Genomic DNA, 16,970 nt, shown 5'->3' on the forward strand with positions numbered 1-16,970 from the left:
GAATTATCAATGCAGTGGATACAGGGTAGGCCTATCTTATCTCCACGTGATCTTGGGCAGCGGCTCATCTCAGGCTAGCTGCACCGCTCTTTGGATATCGATGTTGATGCCCCTGGCGAGACCGTGTTACTCTGCGCTGCGCATTTCAATGAAGCCGGTTTAGCTGTTGATATTTCCTTTGTCCCCCTGCGTCTTACCGCCTTTAAGCAATCCCCAATCAAGCGCCCCATTGGTCAACAATTCTACAGCAATCATCTCTTTCTTCAGCGCATCCTCCACAGACACGTCACGAAACGAAGCTCCCACCAAAACTTCCTGCCGCCCCTCCCCCGCCGTTTTCTCCACGAACCGATCTCGCATACTCCTTTTCCCAACACCCAACGATAACAAACTCAACTCTTGGAAATACAGTAGACACAAGATCTTGGGAACCCTAGTGCTCTCTTGAGCGGAGCGATACAAACCGCCATCATGAGCCGGACGTTGACGAGCCGGCAGGCCGAGGAGCTGTTCGTACAGGGGAGCTTCTGGAGCTTTGATTTGCCCATCTGACACTGCTGCAGGCATAAATCCATCATCGCCTACCTCGCCGCAAATAACCTACAAGAAAGCGCCAATGCCATGAGGACGGAGCTCAGTCTTGGAGAGGATGCTTTCGATACGGCTACCGCGAAGAAATACGAGACGCTGCTGGAGAAGAAATGGACAAGTGTCGTGCGGTTACAAAAAAAGGTACGGCAGCAGATGCGCGTATCGTGGCGTTGCTAATGGAGCGATTCGTAGATCATGGATCTAGAAGCACAGAACAACGCCCTTCAGACAGAACTTAATAGCGCTACACCGACATCTCTCTCTAACCGAAGAGGAGATCCATCTTCTTGGCTCCCAGCCGGTCCCCCACGACACGTCCTTCAATCGCATCGAACGCCCATCAACTGCGTCGCCTTTCATCCGATCTTTTCGTCTATCGCATCCGGAGATGAAGACGCCACTATCAAGATCTGGGATTGGGAGTTTGGCGAGCTTGAAAGGACGGTGAAAGGTCACACCAAAGCGGTTCTCGATCTCGACTACGGTGGTCCGAAAGGTCATACGCTGCTTGCGTCTTGCAGTTCCGATTTAACTATCAAGCTATGGGATCCTTCGAACGAGTACCAAAATATTCGCACACTACCCGGTCACGACCATAGTGTGAGCGCAGTCCGATTTATACCCTCCGGAGCTCCTGGGGCACCGTTATCTGGAAATCTGCTTGCGAGCGCTAGTCGAGATGTTACAGTGAGGATATGGGATGTCACGACAGGGTATTGCGTCAAGACGATAAGAGGGCATGTCGACTGGATTCGTGATGTCGCTCCGTCGCTGGATGGAAAATACCTACTATCGACTGGTAACGATCGAACAGTGAGACTCTGGGATATTTCAGTACCAAATCCTGAAGCCAAGCTCGTCATGATTGGGCACGAGCATTTCGTCGAATGCTGTACCTTTGCGCCACCAGCAGCATACTCGCACTTGGCTACTCTCGCCGGAGTAAAGAAGGCGCCCCCAGCAAGCAGCACGGCGGAGTTCATGGCGACCGGTGGCAGAGATAAGACGATCAAGTTGTGGGATGGCCGAGGAACCTGTATCAAGACCCTGGTAGGTCATGACAACTGGGTTCGAGGCCTTGTGTTCCATCCAAGCGGCAAATTCCTTCTCTCCGTATCCGATGACAAGACGATTCGATGCTGGGATCTGAGCCAAGAAGGAAAGTGTGTCAAGACCGTTGAAGGAGCCCACGAACATTTCATTACAAGTCTGAGATGGGCGCCGCCTATTATCAAGGACAAGGGTCCGACTGAGGAGGCCAATGGTGATGTGGGCACTCCCAAGAAAGCGGCGGCGGCACCTCAAGATGTGCAGATCCGCTGTGTCATTGCTACAGGAAGTGTAGATATGTCTCTTCGAATCTTTTCGCGGTAGTTGGATACAGCATATCTGAGTATTGGATATAAACTAGAGGAAGCTGCTCACGATGACCCCGTGGCCCAGCGACGTGCCAAAGCGCACGATGCCGATGCAGGTCGCCCGCGACATGCCTCAGCCCCCAACAGAGATTCCCTTCTATCGAACGGCCGGAAACATCCCATCCCAATCCGTCTCGACTTTTTAAACGGTTCAGAAAGGCGTATTTCTTTTCGCCAGGAACCGGCACTCCCATCTATCAAATCATAACCATATTTATAACAAAACAACAAACCAAGACAAACCTCCTTTCTACCGATGGTCCCACCCGTCAAAATGCGTCTGGTGCATGGGGATTTTACGAATAATGTTTGATACCCAAGCGATATTAGGTACGGACAGTTGATCTGATGATTTGCTGTTTGGAGGGAGGATGAGTGAGTGAGGGGACGGGGGTTGGGATGGAAAACTTTTGGGGAAAAAAGCAGGCATAGACGTTAGGGGCATCATAGAACGGAAATTTTACGTATTTATTTTAATCATTGAGCGAGTTAAGAGTCTGTGCTGTACCAAAAAGCTATGTGATGTGATTGACAAAGCATGAGCAAGTCAGAGCTGTTGATGATATTGAGGGGAACATTGATGTGATGATCTGATAGAGCCTCATGACGGATTTCTTAAGGTAAGTAATGTTGATTTCGCCTTTCCGTTCAGCCACTTCTTACATAAACCGACACTGACCTAACGTCCGACTGTTTAATTAGTGCGCCTCGCAGTGGAAATGTCCTAATTATTCTGCAGAAATGATGAAAGTGGTCGATTGCAGGTACGCATCAATGACGCCACGATCAAAGAAGTCCCACTGTTGATTCACCTTTGGCCGCCAAACATGTCGACTAGAACGTCATCAATAATCTGTACTTCTTTAATAAGGTAAACATGCCTGGGTAAGTAGCTGCTCACTCTGTCATACCTAACTTCACCTTGTCAACCTCAGTGGAACAATAAAGAATCCATCTTCAACGACACATCAACACCATGTCTGCACGTATCTCTCGATCTTCAATGGCCTTGAGGCCCTCTCTTCCTATCCAGCGAGGCTTTCGCACAACGAGATTACTTCGACACAATGAGAAGGAACCTATTGGGCCGAAATCTCAAAATAAACCCGTGAGCAAGGGTGACAAGTAAGTTGTGCTGTGGTAGAGTTAGAGACGTGGCTCATGATGAATAGCTCCCAGATCGTGATGTTGGGAGGTGTTGGTCTTGCGATCGGTCTAGGTTTCTTCTTCCTTATGTCTCGACCCGAGAAAGCAAAGGAACAACCTATCGAGGGTGTAAAATCCAAGCCCGTGAGCCCCAAATAAAGAGAGAGCGAGAGAATACGAGATACGAGAGAGTCTGGGGTTAGCAACGTGGATATGCAGGGTATAATGATCGATGGCGTAAGCGATGATTGAATAAGAAAATAGGTCGTCCATAACAAGCAGAACCTATTACAGCTCCAACTGCATTATCTACCAAATCAATGAGGCAGGTCGTCATGTTACGGCATCTCCGCACCTATCACCGCAGAGCTTATATCCCTGTCAAGTTGGCCGTAGGATCTAGTTTACAGCCTCAAAAGAGGCAGCCAAGCCAAAGCTATGTCTCTATTCGTCTGTGATGTGATATACACGTGCGTGTCGCAGTCAACAGACCGCGTAATCAGCACACGACGCGCATTTGAATCATTCTCAGCCTTCTTAGGCGTTTTTGTCTCCCGCTATCAGCCCTACTGGGAATAGGCAGTCAGTGATGTAGTTTCCATGGTTATATAGCAGTAGACTGAAGCCTGCCCTCAGTCGATCTGACAATCCCCCACTTCAACCCTTCTTAACTTTCCCCACATACAATGGACGGAGACGGCTTCTCGGTTATTTCACTTACCTCGCTCGGCTCGAGTATTTCTCACCGTGTGTTGTCCAGCGCCGAAGAGCTCAATGAATTAAACACTGCGCTAGAAGTACCCGACGAGCGATTGTCCTCTTTCGCGACGAGGTTGTATCAGCTCCATCAGCATGTGGGCGTTCTCGAGACTGCGCTGAATAGCGCCAGCGCTATCTCGGGTCGATTGCAGACGACGATAAGTCAGAGTCTTGGATCGTGCGATGTTGTCGCGACTGTGTTGAATAAACAGGTCATGAGACTGCAGGCCGAGACGCTGCCGTTGTTGGATGAGGTGTTTTTGGTGGTTTATAGTGATGCTGTTGTTGCGTTTTCCCGGCTTTTTGCGTTCTTCGCAAAAGTGCTGTCGATGTGAGTGGTGCTCATCTCGCTGTGTGAACGTTTATTCATGATGTGCTAGCAAAGTTCGGGATGATCAAGATTCTGCTCTCGATACCAAGAGTGGAAGAGAGATCTTTGATCATGTTAACAGAGCTTGTCAAAAGGCTTCTCAGACAAAGGATATTCTTTTCACTGGATCGCAGAACGACTCTTATGCATCGAGTAGTAAAGGTCCTCTTCCTGGCGATATCGAACCTCCGCCTTATGAACCAGCACAGCCTTCTTCAGCTCAATCGCCGAGCTGCGAATCACCAAGTGGATCTTCAGGGTTTGCTAAAGGTCTGTCTTCGTTGACAAACTCGTTCAAGGCCATGACAGCTGGTCTCTGGCCTAAGCCTGATCCTTTATCCACAGCTCTGTGTCAAGCGGCTCTTCGCGGTGATGTTCAACAAATGAGCGGCTTACTCGCACAAGGAGCGAACATCAACGGACGAAACGGAGAAGGCAATTCGCCTCTGGGCTGTGCTATCCTGGCCAATCAAGAAGACGCTGTGCGGTTTCTTATCGGTTCTGGTGCCGACACCAACGGCAGAGATATGAAGATTCCACCGGTCTTCCTGGCCGCATCAGTTGGAAGCATTGGCGTTGCAAAGATGCTCATCGACCAGGGCACATGGAACGTTAACGCTGCCAGCTGGTCTGGACAATCATACTTTGTCGATGTATGCAACAGTGAGAATTTGGAGGGTATTCAGCTTCTTTTGGACAACGGTGCGAAGCCAAACACCACGAACACCTCTGGACGACCGGTTCTTGCACAGGCTGTCAAGAAGGGTAACTTGGAGCTTGCTAGGATGCTGCTTCAACATGGCGCGAATCCAGACACTAGCGATCTGTCTGGCAATTCGCTATTGTCTATCGCAGCGAGCCAGGATCGTATGGATATGATGAAGCTGCTTCTTGAAAGTGGAACAAACGCAAGCTCAAAGAACTTGAGTGGACTATCTGTTCTCGCGGACGCTATTGCAAAGAGAAAACTTGACATGGCAGAACTTCTTCTCAAACATGGCGCCAATGCTAGCGCAAAGGATCTCGTCGGCCACCCAATTCTCGTCATAGCCCTCCGCGACAGCAAACTTTCACAGAACGAGAAAATTCGAGCCGTCAGGATGCTTCTCGACCACGGTGCTTCACCAAACGTATCAGACGGAACATGGGGCGTCGCAGCGATCTGTTTCGCCATGGAGACAGGCAACACCGACCTCGTGAAAATGATGCTCGCCGCTGGCTCCAACACCAAGAAGAAGATGAGCAGCGGCGAGACACTTTTGCTCTACGCTATTGATAACGGGAAGAGGGATCAGGCTAAGCTTCTTCTCGAAGCTGGCGCTGACGCTAATGCGGCGGATAAGAAGGGCAGAACGCCATTGATGCAAGCTATTTCGAGGAGAGATACGGAGTTGTTAAGGGTTCTGAAAGCACACGGCGCTGATATGAATGTTGGAGGGTGTATTTCACCGCAGGAATTGGCGCAGTCGATGGGTGATCTTGAGATTCTTCAGATATTGGGCTTTGGCTCTTGTTCACAGAGAGGACCAGCTCGAGCGCATTCACCACCGCCGCCTGGATATGATGCAGCGATGGGCAAAGTATGAAGAAACGTAGTAAATAAGTGGTTGATACCCCCGAATAATAATTAATATTTCTATTGTCCCAAAACGCCGTCTATGTCGCTGTATTTATTGCTGGTTGAGAATTTCCTTCAACCACCACACATGTATCCTCTCATCCTTCGTCAACTCAGGATGAAAGCTTGTTCCTAGCACATTACCCTGTCTAACAGCGACGATGTCCCCTGAATCGTCCTTGGTATTGGCTTGTGAGACGCCAGACTTCATCTTATCTACTCGACCTGGTAATTTGGCCAGGACCTCAACTGGTGGTCGTCCATCGTCAGACGAACCGATGACTTCTTCCACGACGGGTGCGCGGATGAAGACTCCAGGGAACGGTTTATCGTCGTTTAAGAAGGGGAGGTTCATTCCTGACTCGAAACTCTCCATTTGACGACCAAAGTGGTTGCGGTGAACGCGGACTGCGAGACCACCGATGAGTTCTTGACCACCTTTCTTGGTAGCATTTGCCTCGTCTGAGAGGAGAATAAGGCCTGCACATGTTCCCCAGACTGGCCTCTTCTGGACTCTGATCTATGTCAGTATTTGTATCATTTATGACACGGGGACCGCTTACTTGACGAAATCTCTCAATGGCTCAAGGAGACCAGATTGAGCGGCGACGAAAGAGATAGTGGTGCTCTCGCCGCCAGGAATGATCAGAGCATTGCACTGATCGAGTTCTTCTTTCGTGCGAACCTCGATACAGTGGAATTTCGTCTTGGAAATACCTTCTGTAGAAGAAAGGTACTCTGCGGCCTTTTGAACAAGATCGATATGCTCAGCAAAACCACCCTGAAGGGCCAAGACACCGACCGTAAGACTGATCATTCTGACTTGGAGTTCTCAACAACAATGATTTGCCAGAGAAATATGAGATGATAAAGACAAGGAGCGATAACGGACAGTTTAAACTCGGAGCCTTTCACCGAAGGCAAAAAAATCTTAGTCACTCGCAAGTGACATACAAGATAGAAAGGTTCCCCAGATTCTGGTGATGGGTACCGGAGTGACCGAAAAGGGATAAAGACGTGCATTAGAGCGCATGTAGGCTGCATGCATGACGGAGCCGCTAGAGCGAGAGTACCTCCGGACTACCCCGATTGTTCTCCGGGCTAAGAGAATAAGAGTTGAGGAGGTAGTTGAACTATATTGAGTCAGTTACTTACTAGAGGTTGTTGGTACTGGAGTCTAGAAGGGCTGAGAGAACAATACGTGTGGACAATGGAGGAGAGTGAACATGGCTTATCGTGGCGAACTCATGCAAGATAAGAGATGAGTGAGATGAGATGAGATGAGACATTATCTACGATCTACCAAATGATTCCATCCATGATATCACAAGAATCTAGAACAATGCATGCATATCCCCCTCTTTGGATACTCCTCACCTGCAAAGCCAAGGGCCTTTTTGAGCCTCGTCTTCCCGACAATTGCCGCCTCTAAACATCGGCACATGTCAATGATTCATCCAATTACTGTTGCTGTAGGGCGCGCTTAAAGATGGGCCGGAGCTCGATGCCGGTGGGTTTTGGGCTCTGCAGAGGGGCTATGGCGCATTAGACTTGCATATTCGGAGGCCGCGGCTGCAGTAAATTGGTGTCATAGTTGGACCCTTTTTTGACTCCGCACTCACGGCGCCGTATACCGGGTGCGGAGGCGGAGGGCCGGAGGGGTACCTAGCAGTCAGACTAGGAGAAACTCTAAGATTTGTTCTTGTCAACTTCTTCTTTGAGTAATACCCTTTCTAGTCATTGACTCTACCTGCGTAGGGGAAAAAAAAACCTATAATTACCTATTCCCCTCTCTTGTCACTCCAACTCTCCAACTCAAACCTTGCCCTCATACCCCCACTACCTTGTCTTTTACTTCATACTATACCTTCACCATGACCAACGACTCCTCCAACACTGGTGCCGCCTCCAACGGCGAGGCCAAGTCCTCCTTCACCGTCAAGGCCGGTCTCGCCCAGATGCTCAAGGGCGGCGTCATCATGGACGTCACAAACGCTGAGCAAGCCCGCATCGCCGAAGAAGCCGGCGCATGCGCCGTCATGGCCCTCGAGCGAGTACCCGCCGACATCCGCAAAGACGGCGGCGTGGCTCGTATGTCAGACCCCGCCATGATCAAGCAGATCCAAGAAGCCGTCACCATCCCCGTCATGGCAAAGGCCCGCATCGGCCACTTTGTCGAGTGTCAGATCCTCGAGGCTCTTGGTGTTGACTACATCGACGAGTCCGAGGTTCTCACCCCCGCCGATGACGAGAGTCACGTTGAGAAGAGCACTTTCGGTGTTCCCTTTGTCTGCGGCTGCAGAAACCTCGGTGAGGCGCTGCGAAGAATCGCAGAGGGCGCTGCTATGATCCGAACAAAGGGCGAGGCCGGCACCGGCGATGTCGTCGAGGCCGTGCGACACATGAAGACAGTCAACAAGCAAATCGCGCAAGCCAAGGCCGCACTCGCCGAGGGCGGTATAATCCGCATCCGCGAACTCGCCCGCGAGCTCGAAGTCGACGCCGATCTCCTCCGCCAGACCGCGGAGCTGGGCCGTCTGCCCGTCGTCAACTTCGCCGCCGGCGGTGTCGCCACGCCCGCTGACGCCGCGCTCATGATGCAGCTCGGCTGCGACGGTGTGTTTGTCGGCAGCGGTATTTTCAAGTCTGGCGACCCTGCGAAGCGGGCCAAGGCTATCGTGCGTGCGACTACACACTATAAGGATGCCAAGGTGCTGGCCGAGACTAGCACGGGGCTTGGCGAGGCTATGGTGGGAATTAACTGCGATAGCATGAAGCCCGAGGAGAAGCTTGCTGGACGAGGATGGTAGGCTGTGAAAAAGTGGTGTTTTGATTTTGGCGTTGATGGGGATTCAACATGAAAAAAGAAGGTTAAGGAAAATTGAGGGTAGTTGAGAAGACCAACTCGACTAGATATGACATGGATGGTATAAGCGGGTGTTTTAACACCATAATTGATAACAAATTTCTCCCATTTGTTTCTGCTATCATGAGTCCCTTATGTGTTCTGAAAAAAAAAAAAAAAAAAAAAAAAAAGGTGTTCCTTTGGCGAGGTATAACTAACATGCTATGCGTGTCAATCCCATGCGGGTGTAGGTCTATGCTGTCTAAATCGAACCCCAAGGTGCTTTATTTATAATGCCATCCAATGATGCCAAAATGCCACCATTTCGAAGATCATACCTGAAAATACCCCAAAACACCCGATATCGCCATCGTATATAGGCACAAAAGAACCATATCACCAATCAAATTGAACGATCAGTTTCGCTTCCTCTTCGTCTTCCTACCCTCTTCTTCATCTTCACTCTCTTCATTCTGAGGTCTCTTCGCACCCTTGCCATTCTGACGGTGAGCGGCATTTCGCTTCTTGTCATTACCGGCCTTATTGTTCTCCTTGCGCTGCGCTTCCGTTAGTACTCACATCACAAAACGATGGTTATCTACTTACGACAAGCTCGGCAACTGGGGAGTTGGTGATCCGGGAGAGCCATGATGAGCGTAGAGCCGAGTGAATCAAAACCTTGTTGTCCTAGTCAAGTTAGTTATTGGTTGGTAAGTGAAAGGGGGTCACTTACTCGAAAAGCGTGCACGAGGCGTTCCTAACGCTCTCCAAAACTAGCGAACTGCTCCCACTGACACTCGGCGTTGCTCCAAAGCGGAACAAAGTTGCGATCCTGCTGTGACAACATGGCTGAGTCCTATGACTGAGGTCAGCAGAGTTTATGAATCTGTAGATGACAGTCTTACGAGAATCTTGGAACTAAGAATCTCAATCTCAATGTTGGACAACTGACGATGAACGACATTCTTCCACTGCTCATTCACAGGGGGCATCCTATCAAGAGGAGGTTCGATTTGGTGATCAAGCATATCAGACGGCTCAACAGAAAGCCCAACATTCTTTCGATAGGCCATGACTTCTTCAATCCACTGCGCAGCAAGCTTCGATCCCATCTTCGTTCGCCATCCCCTAGGATTCGACCAGTCAACAATAGCCATGAAGAGTTCCTGCACACGAGCGCGGTACGCTTCGTGCGTTCGGGGGAACGTGGGATCTATGTCTGGCGGAGTGACTTTTACTTCATGATGTGCCAGGGAGAGAAAGATGTTGCCTATGTGGCGAGCTTGAACTGGGTTCGTGATGTAGCCCTGGTATTCGTGGGTGAAGTGCTCCAGCTCTGAGAGGAGTGACTGCTGCTCTAAAGTGTGGGCTCTGATGTTGGCTGGGTTGGCTGGGATCTTGTGACGGGTTGGTTCGCCGGGGGCAGGGCCTTTGCGAGGTGGTGCTTGAGAGGGGGGTTTGTGAGGTTGAGAGACTTGGAAGGCTGGGTGAGATACTTGCCCAGGGAGAGGTTGATGAAGTTGATTATTCACGGAGACGAAGAGTTGCTTCTGGGGGTATTGAGTTTGCCTAATCTGACGTCCGCCAAGGCCAGTGGGTTGTCGTACTGGAAAGGGTTGCATTTGCTGAAGGGCCGTCTGATCATAGAATGGTTGACCCATCGGGACAGGGTAAGACTGAGCCTGATTACTAAGTGGCGGATATGGCTGTGTCTGGAACGACTCTGGTAGGTAGTCCTTAGGATTCGTGGACGAAGAGAACTGAGTCGCAGGTGTGAGAGCAGTAGAGACAGGACCTTGGACAACATACTCGCCGATAGTACTACCACTGTTGTCAAGACCACTCAACTGTGCATCAGACCCAGAAGAATTCGGGATCCTAGCATTTTCTGCCTTGCATGCGTCCATAAACTCTTTCTCAAAAGGATTAGATGCCAGCAGACCTTCGTTCTCAATTCCATGTTGGGCCTGATGGTTCTGAAAGTTGGAGTTGCTGGGGTCCATGAGCATAGATACCTTTGTATCTTCGTCAACTTCCTCCGTAGCATTGTCATCCATGTGGTCATTCAGACGATGGTCCAAGTACGTGCTGGTAATAGAGTCAAGTAGATGTTGAGTATCTTCGTAGGACATGTCTGCCATATTGGGCGATGAAAAGGAGTGAATGAGTTAGGATGAGACGGAAATACTAAGTGCTGGTTGAAGTGAAGGTTGAGTGGGGCGAAGGTTATGTAGAGAAGAAGAATTCGATATTGATGGGAATTTAGATTTATAGTCGCATAGAAATGGTTGCCTGGTTGATTGGGACTACAATATAAAAGAGTGTGATAGGTGATAGACGCTTGTTGCAGTGCTAGTTGCAGGATGGCAGTGGAAGCCTCTCCCTACCTAGGCTTTATTTCAGCGTACCTATCAATAAACAAAGCACCCAGGTGCTGAAAGAGCCAATAAATTTCAAAAACAAAGAATACCAGCCTTCTGACTCTTTGCTCACATGGATGGTATCGAGTTTCGTAGGCTTTGTCATTTCTTGAGGTGAATGATTGGACTTTGCTGACAGATGGCAGCCTTGTGCGAATGATGCAGCGTGCAACTCCTGCGCCTTGCAGTAAAAATCAAACTTGAAAGACTTTTAACAACCTTGATTCGGCTTGGACAGTAAAGTAAAGACTGCTGCTATGTATTCCGTTCTTTTGTGTGGCATCGTCAAGGAATTGTCATTGAGGTAGTTGATAGAAATAGAAAGTGGGATGCAGCAGTATTGTTCTATTTGAGAGATTGTTATCTTATTGATTGCTACCAGTGGCATGGGCCTGGGCGTTCCAAAGCTCACTGCAAGCAGTTCTACTGTTGTCCTTGGATTTCGCGTGAACAAACCAGCAGCACACAGACTCCAGCCTGTTCAGGACCCAGTTAGGCGATGCCTCATTATGCGAATAGCCAGGAGAAACCAACTAGATTAATAACAGGGAAAGGCTAAAGTAGTAAACATTGACGTCTTGAACTTGGTGGCACTGAGCTTCTAGAGCTAGTAGCTGCAACAGCTGAAAGAGTGCGAGGTTCAGATAAAAAAGGAGAGCAAATGTGACAATAATTAGCCAATGACAATCCTATTTTTATTGACCAAGGAGATAACAGATGTGTTTTCCAGCATAAAGGTACCTGCATGGTACCTGCATGGTTGGTAAAAGTGTGATGATACAAATAACCGAACAAAGCATCTGTGCATAAACACACTCTGCCTCTTTTGACTCCCTTTGAGAATGTCCCAGGTGTGGTCTGCACAATTGTAATACGTGCTGTTCTTTAGAGAGCTATAAGGATATCATTCCGTATCTTGGCTGGCAGAGGGGGGTTCATGCCCATGCGCATCGTGTGCGCCTTTTGAACCATGCCACCCGACTTCCCAAAGGACAAGAGAAATTTATTATGGCGTAGACACTATTTCACCTGTGTAGAAATCTGATGTCAAACAAAACGGACAGAAACGCTATCGGTCGCAAATAATTAGGCATCCGCTTCAGTCTTTCCGATTCATCGCCTCCAGGCAGAGCACCAAATAAATAGACCAGCCTCACCCTTCACACAGATATTCACCAGATCAAACCCAGACATATGACGAGAAGCAAGCCCAGCAGTCATTCCTTACTGAAGAGCAACACCATAGTCCTGACATCCACTAAAAACCCATCTCCCCTCCCTTCTCAAAAGCGTAAAAGCATTAACACCATCATGTTTAGGCACCCCATTAATCTCAACCACAAACGGCGCCCAAACCAGCGCAATATCTCCGTGTTTTCTAACCTGGATATCATGAAGCTTTTCCTGGATTGTGATACCACTCCTGATCATACCCTGCAGACGGACGATGGACTGCTCCATAGTCATAGGTGCTGGCTCAGCAGGTGGTCTGTACAGCGTTACACCAGCGTTGGGAAGAAACCACTGTTTGAGGACGTCCCAGTCTGGGTGGGAGAAGTCATCTAGAAGAGCGTTGATGGGTTTCATGATTTCTTGGGTCAGGGTTGATTCATCCTCTGGGTCGGGTGTTTCCAAAGAGCGCTCTGTTGAAGCTAGACCTGAGATCTTCCAGCGTCCATCGGTGTAAGCTAATCCGAGGATGCCCTTCTTGTGGCTGATGATAGTACCATCTTCGGCGCGGATAGACCACCCGGTCCAGACTGCGGCGAGCTTCTCATGGATGAAGAGTTCTTGAGGTTCATCTATGGCCCATTCGAGGTGACCCTTTTGCTTTGTGTCGCTGAGGAATAGCTCTCCTAGTGTTGTCTGCTCGATAGTGTCTGGGGTGGACTGTATGACGTAAGAGGTCTCGAGGAGGTGGTTGCGGGCATCTTTTGGACTCTTGGGTGACATGTTGAAGAAGTCTGTTAGAGCAGATAGAACAGCTGCCTTGGTGTCTCGAGAATCGCCCATTCTTCGTATCTTTTGCGAATTGACTTGAGTTTAAGTTATTAGAAAGTTCAAAAGGAAGAAAGTCGACGGAATGCAAAGGTGACAGGTTGAGAGCTCTAATAAGCACGATGGATGATAAGGTGCCATAGGCTATCAATTTACCCTGCTTCCCAGAAACTCTTACTATTCTAGAAATAGGCATTTTTTCGATCAATTCTATTCACGCTCAAATAACAATCTATCATGTATAAAATCACAGGGAAGAATAAGCATTAAGCGCCAATTGGCCTCCCAAATGAGCATAAAGCACATTCCCGCTCGCAATCTTTCCCGTCTTGATCAAATCCATCATGCCGGCCAAACTCTTCCCCTCATACACAGGATCCGTGATGAACGCCTCAGTGGCAGCACCAAACTTCATAGCCTCGATGGTAGTCTCGTCAGGAATACCGTAGATCTTGGCGTTGTAGTTGGGGTCAAGGATCACATCGTCCGCTGTGATGTCGTCCTCGCTGAGACCGATCTTGGCAGCTGTGTTTTTGGCGATGCGCAGGACTTGGTCGAATGTTTGTTGCACTTTGCCAGAGGCGTCGATGCCGATGATTTTGCGCGCGGGAGAACCGTTCTTTTGGGCGAGTTTGAATCCGGCGATCATGCCGGCGAATGTAGAGCCTGTTACGGCGCATACGATGATGGTGTCGAAGAAGATTCCCAACTCCTTCTCTTGGGCTTCAACCTCAAATGCCCATCGCGCGAAACCTAGACCACCAAGGGGATGGTCTGAAGCTCCAGCGGGGATATAGTAGGGCTTGCGACCGTTGCTCTTAAGCTCATCTGTGAGCTTGGCAAGCGTTGTCTTGTGCTCGATACCGAATGTCGAAGGATCAAGTCTCACATCACCGCCCATGAGTCGCGAGAGCTGAATGTTGCCGACCTTTTCATAACCAGGGTCTTCCCAATCAACCCAGTGTTCTTGGACGGTGGCGGCTTTGAGACCGAGCTTTGTAGCGACGGCGGTTACGGCGCGGGTGTGGTTGGATTGGACGCCGCCGATGGAGACGAGGGTATCACAGCCTTGGGCTTGCGCTTCGGCAGCGAGGTACCTATCTTCGATTAGCTATGCTGTGAATGAGTTTGGGAGAAGTTACGTACTCTAGCTTTCGGACTTTGTTACCACCGTAGGCGAGGCCGGAATTGCAGTCCTCGCGCTTCGCATAGACATTGACCTTTCCGCCGAGAGCAGCGGATATTCTGGGGAGGGGCTGGAGAGGCGATGCGCCGAAGAGAAAGTTCTCTCGGGGGATGCTAGCAAAGGGTTCGGGAAGAGTAACAACAGTCATTTTGTCTTGTACAATACAACAGAATTGAATATCAAAAGTTATCTACAACACCAAAGCCAAGGGAATCGTCTCGATAATAAAGTATCTCGACCCTTGGACCCCTCCGTTGCCGGCATCGCGGGGCACGAATGGCATGGTCCACTTTGAGAGCCAAGACATTGACATTGAGGTTAGTGATTGGGTGAGTGTGTTGTAGGGCGCAAGGGACACGAGGGGTAAAAACATGACATTTGCTTTTTTGGCGTGTGTTTTGAAGAGCGAGTCAGTAGAGACAGTGAAGTCGGTGGTAAATGTAGCTTCCGAGTCGGAGTCGGCGGGGAGAGGCATATCGTGGGTTATCCGCCGTGTGGAGATAAGCTGGAGAGGGTGATAGATCGGGAGAGATTCGGGGAACTTGGAAGGATACGGTAGTGGGTATAAACGGAAGATTAGAGATAGTGATTGTTGAAACTACGCATAGAAATGTTGCTTTTGACTTGATGTGAGTGGGTAACCACTTATCCTCGACCTCACTTACACTAGAGACCGTCCCTATCATAGGGGATCAACTACTATGTTGTAGGGCGTGTATTACATTGCCGTCTAGATCGGCAAATAATTCTGATAAGAATTACATCTCGCATTCTTGGCGAAAGTTGGATTCTTTATCTAGCAAGTATACCCTTATTGAAGGCACGGGCTTTCTGTGTTTTGTCTGTTGGCCTAGGCGTTAGGACACATCATGGGTACTCCATGACCGAACCATCATAACAAGAACAGACAGCATCTCCGGACTTCGTGCGAACAGTCTACTTAACTCCGTTCTCTCATCACCTGAAAACAAGGCAATCATGCATCATACGCAATTCGGCGCATCTGAGATGGCTGTGATATTGTCGTCTGTGAGCGTGCTGCAAGCATCTGATTGGCCATGACGACGTTGGAAGAATGCCAAGACTTTTTCAATTTCCTATTTAGGACAGCTTCAGCATGATTCAGTCTAGAATCCGACGAAGAGCAGCAGTTTATATAACGCCATGAAATTAGATTTTGGGTATAAAATGTGTAGAATGTCTCTCTCTATCGTAACTGTTAGCCAAGAAGATTGTTCGTTCTCAACACTTTCGACTGCTGCGTCCCCAAGATTTCATATTCTTCAGCCAGTCTTTTCAAGATCACCATCATTAAAATGCCGTGTCAAAAGAACCAAAAGCCCTCGCCTACCGTCTCTTCAAGAGACATGTCTCCCCTTCCAGATTTCTGGCTTCCCGTTTTCTGGAAGAACCAATTCCGCACCACCATCGAACTTCCCACCAGAGAGAAATACCCCCAAGTCGAAGGCAGCACTGCCATCATTACCGGCTCAAACACAGGACTTGGTTTCGAAGCTTCAAAGCAACTTCTCTCCCTGGGTCTATCTCATCTCATAATGGGAGTGAGATCTATTGAAAAGGGAAATGCTGCCGCTGAGAAGCTGAGAAAGATCGCGCCGTCTGCTAGGATTGATGTTTGGCAACTTGATATGCAATCTTATGATTCTATCCAAGCTTTTGCCAAGAGATGTGACACTGAGCTTTCTCGCATTGACTTTGTTATTCTAAACGCTGGCCTTTCGCCTTCTAACTTCGAGCTTGTGCCCGACACAGGTCACGAAGTTGGTATTCAAGTCAACCACATCAGCACCGCTCTTCTCACAATCCTTCTTATCCCCATCCTCAAGACCAAAACCTCGGGCCACAAACCACCTCGTCTTACCACAGTGAATTCTCTCACAGCCCATCTCTGCAAATTCCCAAACAAAGATGAAAGTCCACTCCTTGCATCCTTCGACGATCCCAAGATCACGCCTTGGAGTTCCCAAGAACGGTACGGCGTGTCAAAACTTCTCAACCAACTATTCGTCGTGAAGCTTTGTGAGATCGTTAGTCCAGATGATGTGATTATCAACATGGTTGACCCAGGTCTTACAAAGGGTACTAATCTTGGAGGACATCATGAACTTGGTGGTGTTGCTGGAGCGCTTGCAGGGGCGTTCTTTGCGATTTGTGGAAGACCTGTTGATAGAGGTGCTGCGAGCTATACTAATGCTGTTTATGGACATGGAAAGGAGTCTCATGGGTCCTTTTTGATGAGTTGTGAGATTGCACCGTGAGTTGATTCTTAATGAATGTTGTTGGAGATTGCTAACTTGAATTGTAGGCTGGCGGGTTGGTTTTATACACATGGTGATGTCTTGGTTGATCAGGTTTGGAACGAGACACTTGAGGAGTTGGATTTTGCTGGCGCCAAGGACATCGTATCTAATATTTGAACCTGATTGCAGAGAAGTGGTATTTGACTTGAGGCAAACTGTGTATATCTTGGCCCTCCGCAACCCTCTGCTATAATAAAGAGCGGTATTCGGTTTAATGTATGTAGATGAAAGGCTTTCCTTTCGATTATGGACACAACAATATCACAGTTATGCCCATGTTAATAATGTGGCTTATTAG

The 16,970-nt window shown here is 48.9% G+C and overlaps 9 protein-coding genes across 11 annotated transcripts; 5 read left to right on the forward strand and 4 right to left on the reverse strand.

Moving 5' to 3' along the window:
- Positions 1-111: 111 nt before the first annotated feature.
- On the forward strand, positions 112-2,509 carry FOIG_07985 (nuclear distribution protein PAC1). Of its 2 annotated transcripts, XM_031207795.1 has the most exons (3): positions 112-509; positions 564-732; positions 784-2,509. In XM_031207795.1, exons 1-3 carry the CDS (start codon positions 472-474, stop codon positions 1,963-1,965), a joined length of 1,389 nt encoding a protein of 462 aa, XP_031061929.1. In that variant the 5' UTR covers positions 112-471; the 3' UTR covers positions 1,966-2,509. The 2 variants fall into 2 exon arrangements, with proteins under 2 accessions (XP_031061929.1, XP_031061930.1); XM_031207796.1 differs by having other exon boundaries at positions 112-732.
- Positions 2,510-2,675: 166 nt separating this feature from the next.
- Positions 2,676-3,587, forward strand: FOIG_07986 (uncharacterized protein). Its single transcript, XM_031207797.1, has 2 exons — positions 2,676-3,134; positions 3,182-3,587. The coding sequence occupies exons 1-2, from the start codon at positions 2,986-2,988 to the stop codon at positions 3,312-3,314; spliced, it is 282 nt and encodes a 93-aa protein (XP_031061931.1). The 5' UTR covers positions 2,676-2,985; the 3' UTR covers positions 3,315-3,587.
- A 27-nt stretch (positions 3,588-3,614) lies between these two features.
- FOIG_07987 (uncharacterized protein) lies at positions 3,615-7,170 on the forward strand. The gene is made up of 2 exons (XM_031207798.1): positions 3,615-4,245; positions 4,295-7,170. Exons 1-2 carry the CDS (start codon positions 3,842-3,844, stop codon positions 5,868-5,870), a joined length of 1,980 nt encoding a protein of 659 aa, XP_031061932.1. The 5' UTR covers positions 3,615-3,841; the 3' UTR covers positions 5,871-7,170.
- FOIG_07988 (glutamine amidotransferase) lies at positions 3,710-7,188 on the reverse strand. 2 transcript variants are annotated; one of them, XM_031207800.1, is made up of 3 exons: positions 7,058-7,188; positions 6,466-7,003; positions 3,710-6,417 (listed from the first exon to the last, which is right to left on the reverse strand). In XM_031207800.1, exons 2-3 carry the CDS (start codon positions 6,717-6,719, stop codon positions 5,955-5,957), a joined length of 717 nt encoding a protein of 238 aa, XP_031061934.1. In that variant the 5' UTR covers positions 6,720-7,003; positions 7,058-7,188; the 3' UTR covers positions 3,710-5,954. The 2 variants fall into 2 exon arrangements, with proteins under 2 accessions (XP_031061934.1, XP_031061933.1); XM_031207799.1 differs by having other exon boundaries at positions 6,466-7,188.
- Positions 7,189-7,401: 213 nt separating this feature from the next.
- FOIG_07989 (pyridoxine biosynthesis protein PDX1) lies at positions 7,402-8,924 on the forward strand. The gene has a single exon (XM_031207801.1). The coding sequence runs from the start codon at positions 7,777-7,779 to the stop codon at positions 8,710-8,712; it is 936 nt and encodes a 311-aa protein (XP_031061935.1). The 5' UTR covers positions 7,402-7,776; the 3' UTR covers positions 8,713-8,924.
- A 91-nt stretch (positions 8,925-9,015) lies between these two features.
- Positions 9,016-10,888, reverse strand: FOIG_07990 (uncharacterized protein; the record flags this gene model as incomplete). Its single annotated transcript, XM_031207802.1, has 3 exons — positions 9,016-9,304; positions 9,354-9,434; positions 9,653-10,888. The coding sequence occupies 3 exons, from the start codon at positions 10,886-10,888 to the stop codon at positions 9,164-9,166; spliced, it is 1,458 nt and encodes a 485-aa protein (XP_031061936.1). The 3' UTR covers positions 9,016-9,163.
- Positions 10,889-12,391: 1,503 nt separating this feature from the next.
- FOIG_07991 (uncharacterized protein) lies at positions 12,392-13,180 on the reverse strand (the record flags this gene model as incomplete). The annotated part of the gene is made up of 1 exon (XM_031207803.1): positions 12,392-13,180. One exon carries the CDS (start codon positions 13,178-13,180, stop codon positions 12,392-12,394), a length of 789 nt encoding a protein of 262 aa, XP_031061937.1.
- Positions 13,181-13,412: 232 nt separating this feature from the next.
- FOIG_07992 (1-aminocyclopropane-1-carboxylate deaminase) lies at positions 13,413-14,499 on the reverse strand (the record flags this gene model as incomplete). The annotated part of the gene is made up of 2 exons (XM_031207804.1): positions 13,413-14,262; positions 14,312-14,499. The coding sequence occupies 2 exons, from the start codon at positions 14,497-14,499 to the stop codon at positions 13,413-13,415; spliced, it is 1,038 nt and encodes a 345-aa protein (XP_031061938.1).
- A 1,168-nt stretch (positions 14,500-15,667) lies between these two features.
- On the forward strand, positions 15,668-16,789 carry FOIG_07993 (uncharacterized protein; the record flags this gene model as incomplete). The annotated part of the gene is made up of 2 exons (XM_031207805.1): positions 15,668-16,626; positions 16,678-16,789. The coding sequence occupies 2 exons, from the start codon at positions 15,668-15,670 to the stop codon at positions 16,787-16,789; spliced, it is 1,071 nt and encodes a 356-aa protein (XP_031061939.1).
- Between the last annotated feature and the right edge of the window lie 181 nt (positions 16,790-16,970).

Source organism: Fusarium odoratissimum (genome assembly GCF_000260195.1).
Source record: "Fusarium odoratissimum NRRL 54006 unplaced genomic scaffold supercont1.12, whole genome shotgun sequence".
In the NCBI taxonomy this organism is placed as follows: Eukaryota; Fungi; Ascomycota; class Sordariomycetes; order Hypocreales; family Nectriaceae; genus Fusarium; species Fusarium odoratissimum.

Coding starts and splice junctions, on each gene's coding strand:
- FOIG_07985 (XM_031207795.1), top strand. CDS start 472: ATGAGCCGGACGTTGACGAGCCGGCAGGCCGAGGAGCT. Junction 510..563: donor AGCCGGCAGGCCGAGGAGCT/GTTCGTACAGGG, acceptor ACACTGCTGCAG/GCATAAATCCATCATCGCCT. Junction 733..783: donor TCGTGCGGTTACAAAAAAAG/GTACGGCAGCAG, acceptor AGCGATTCGTAG/ATCATGGATCTAGAAGCACA.
- FOIG_07986 (XM_031207797.1), top strand. CDS start 2,986: ATGTCTGCACGTATCTCTCGATCTTCAATGGCCTTGAGGCCCTCTCTT. Junction 3,135..3,181: donor CCCGTGAGCAAGGGTGACAA/GTAAGTTGTGCT, acceptor CATGATGAATAG/CTCCCAGATCGTGATGTTGG.
- FOIG_07987 (XM_031207798.1), top strand. CDS start 3,842: ATGGACGGAGACGGCTTCTCGGTTATTTCACTTACCTCGCTCGGCTCG. Junction 4,246..4,294: donor TTCGCAAAAGTGCTGTCGAT/GTGAGTGGTGCT, acceptor ATGATGTGCTAG/CAAAGTTCGGGATGATCAAG.
- FOIG_07988 (XM_031207800.1), bottom strand. CDS start 6,719: ATGATCAGTCTTACGGTCGGTGTCTTGGCCCTTCAGGGTGGTTTTGCT. Junction 6,418..6,465: donor CCATTGAGAGATTTCGTCAA/GTAAGCGGTCCC, acceptor GACATAGATCAG/AGTCCAGAAGAGGCCAGTCT.
- FOIG_07989 (XM_031207801.1), top strand. CDS start 7,777: ATGACCAACGACTCCTCCAACACTGGTGCCGCCTCCAACGGCGAGGCC.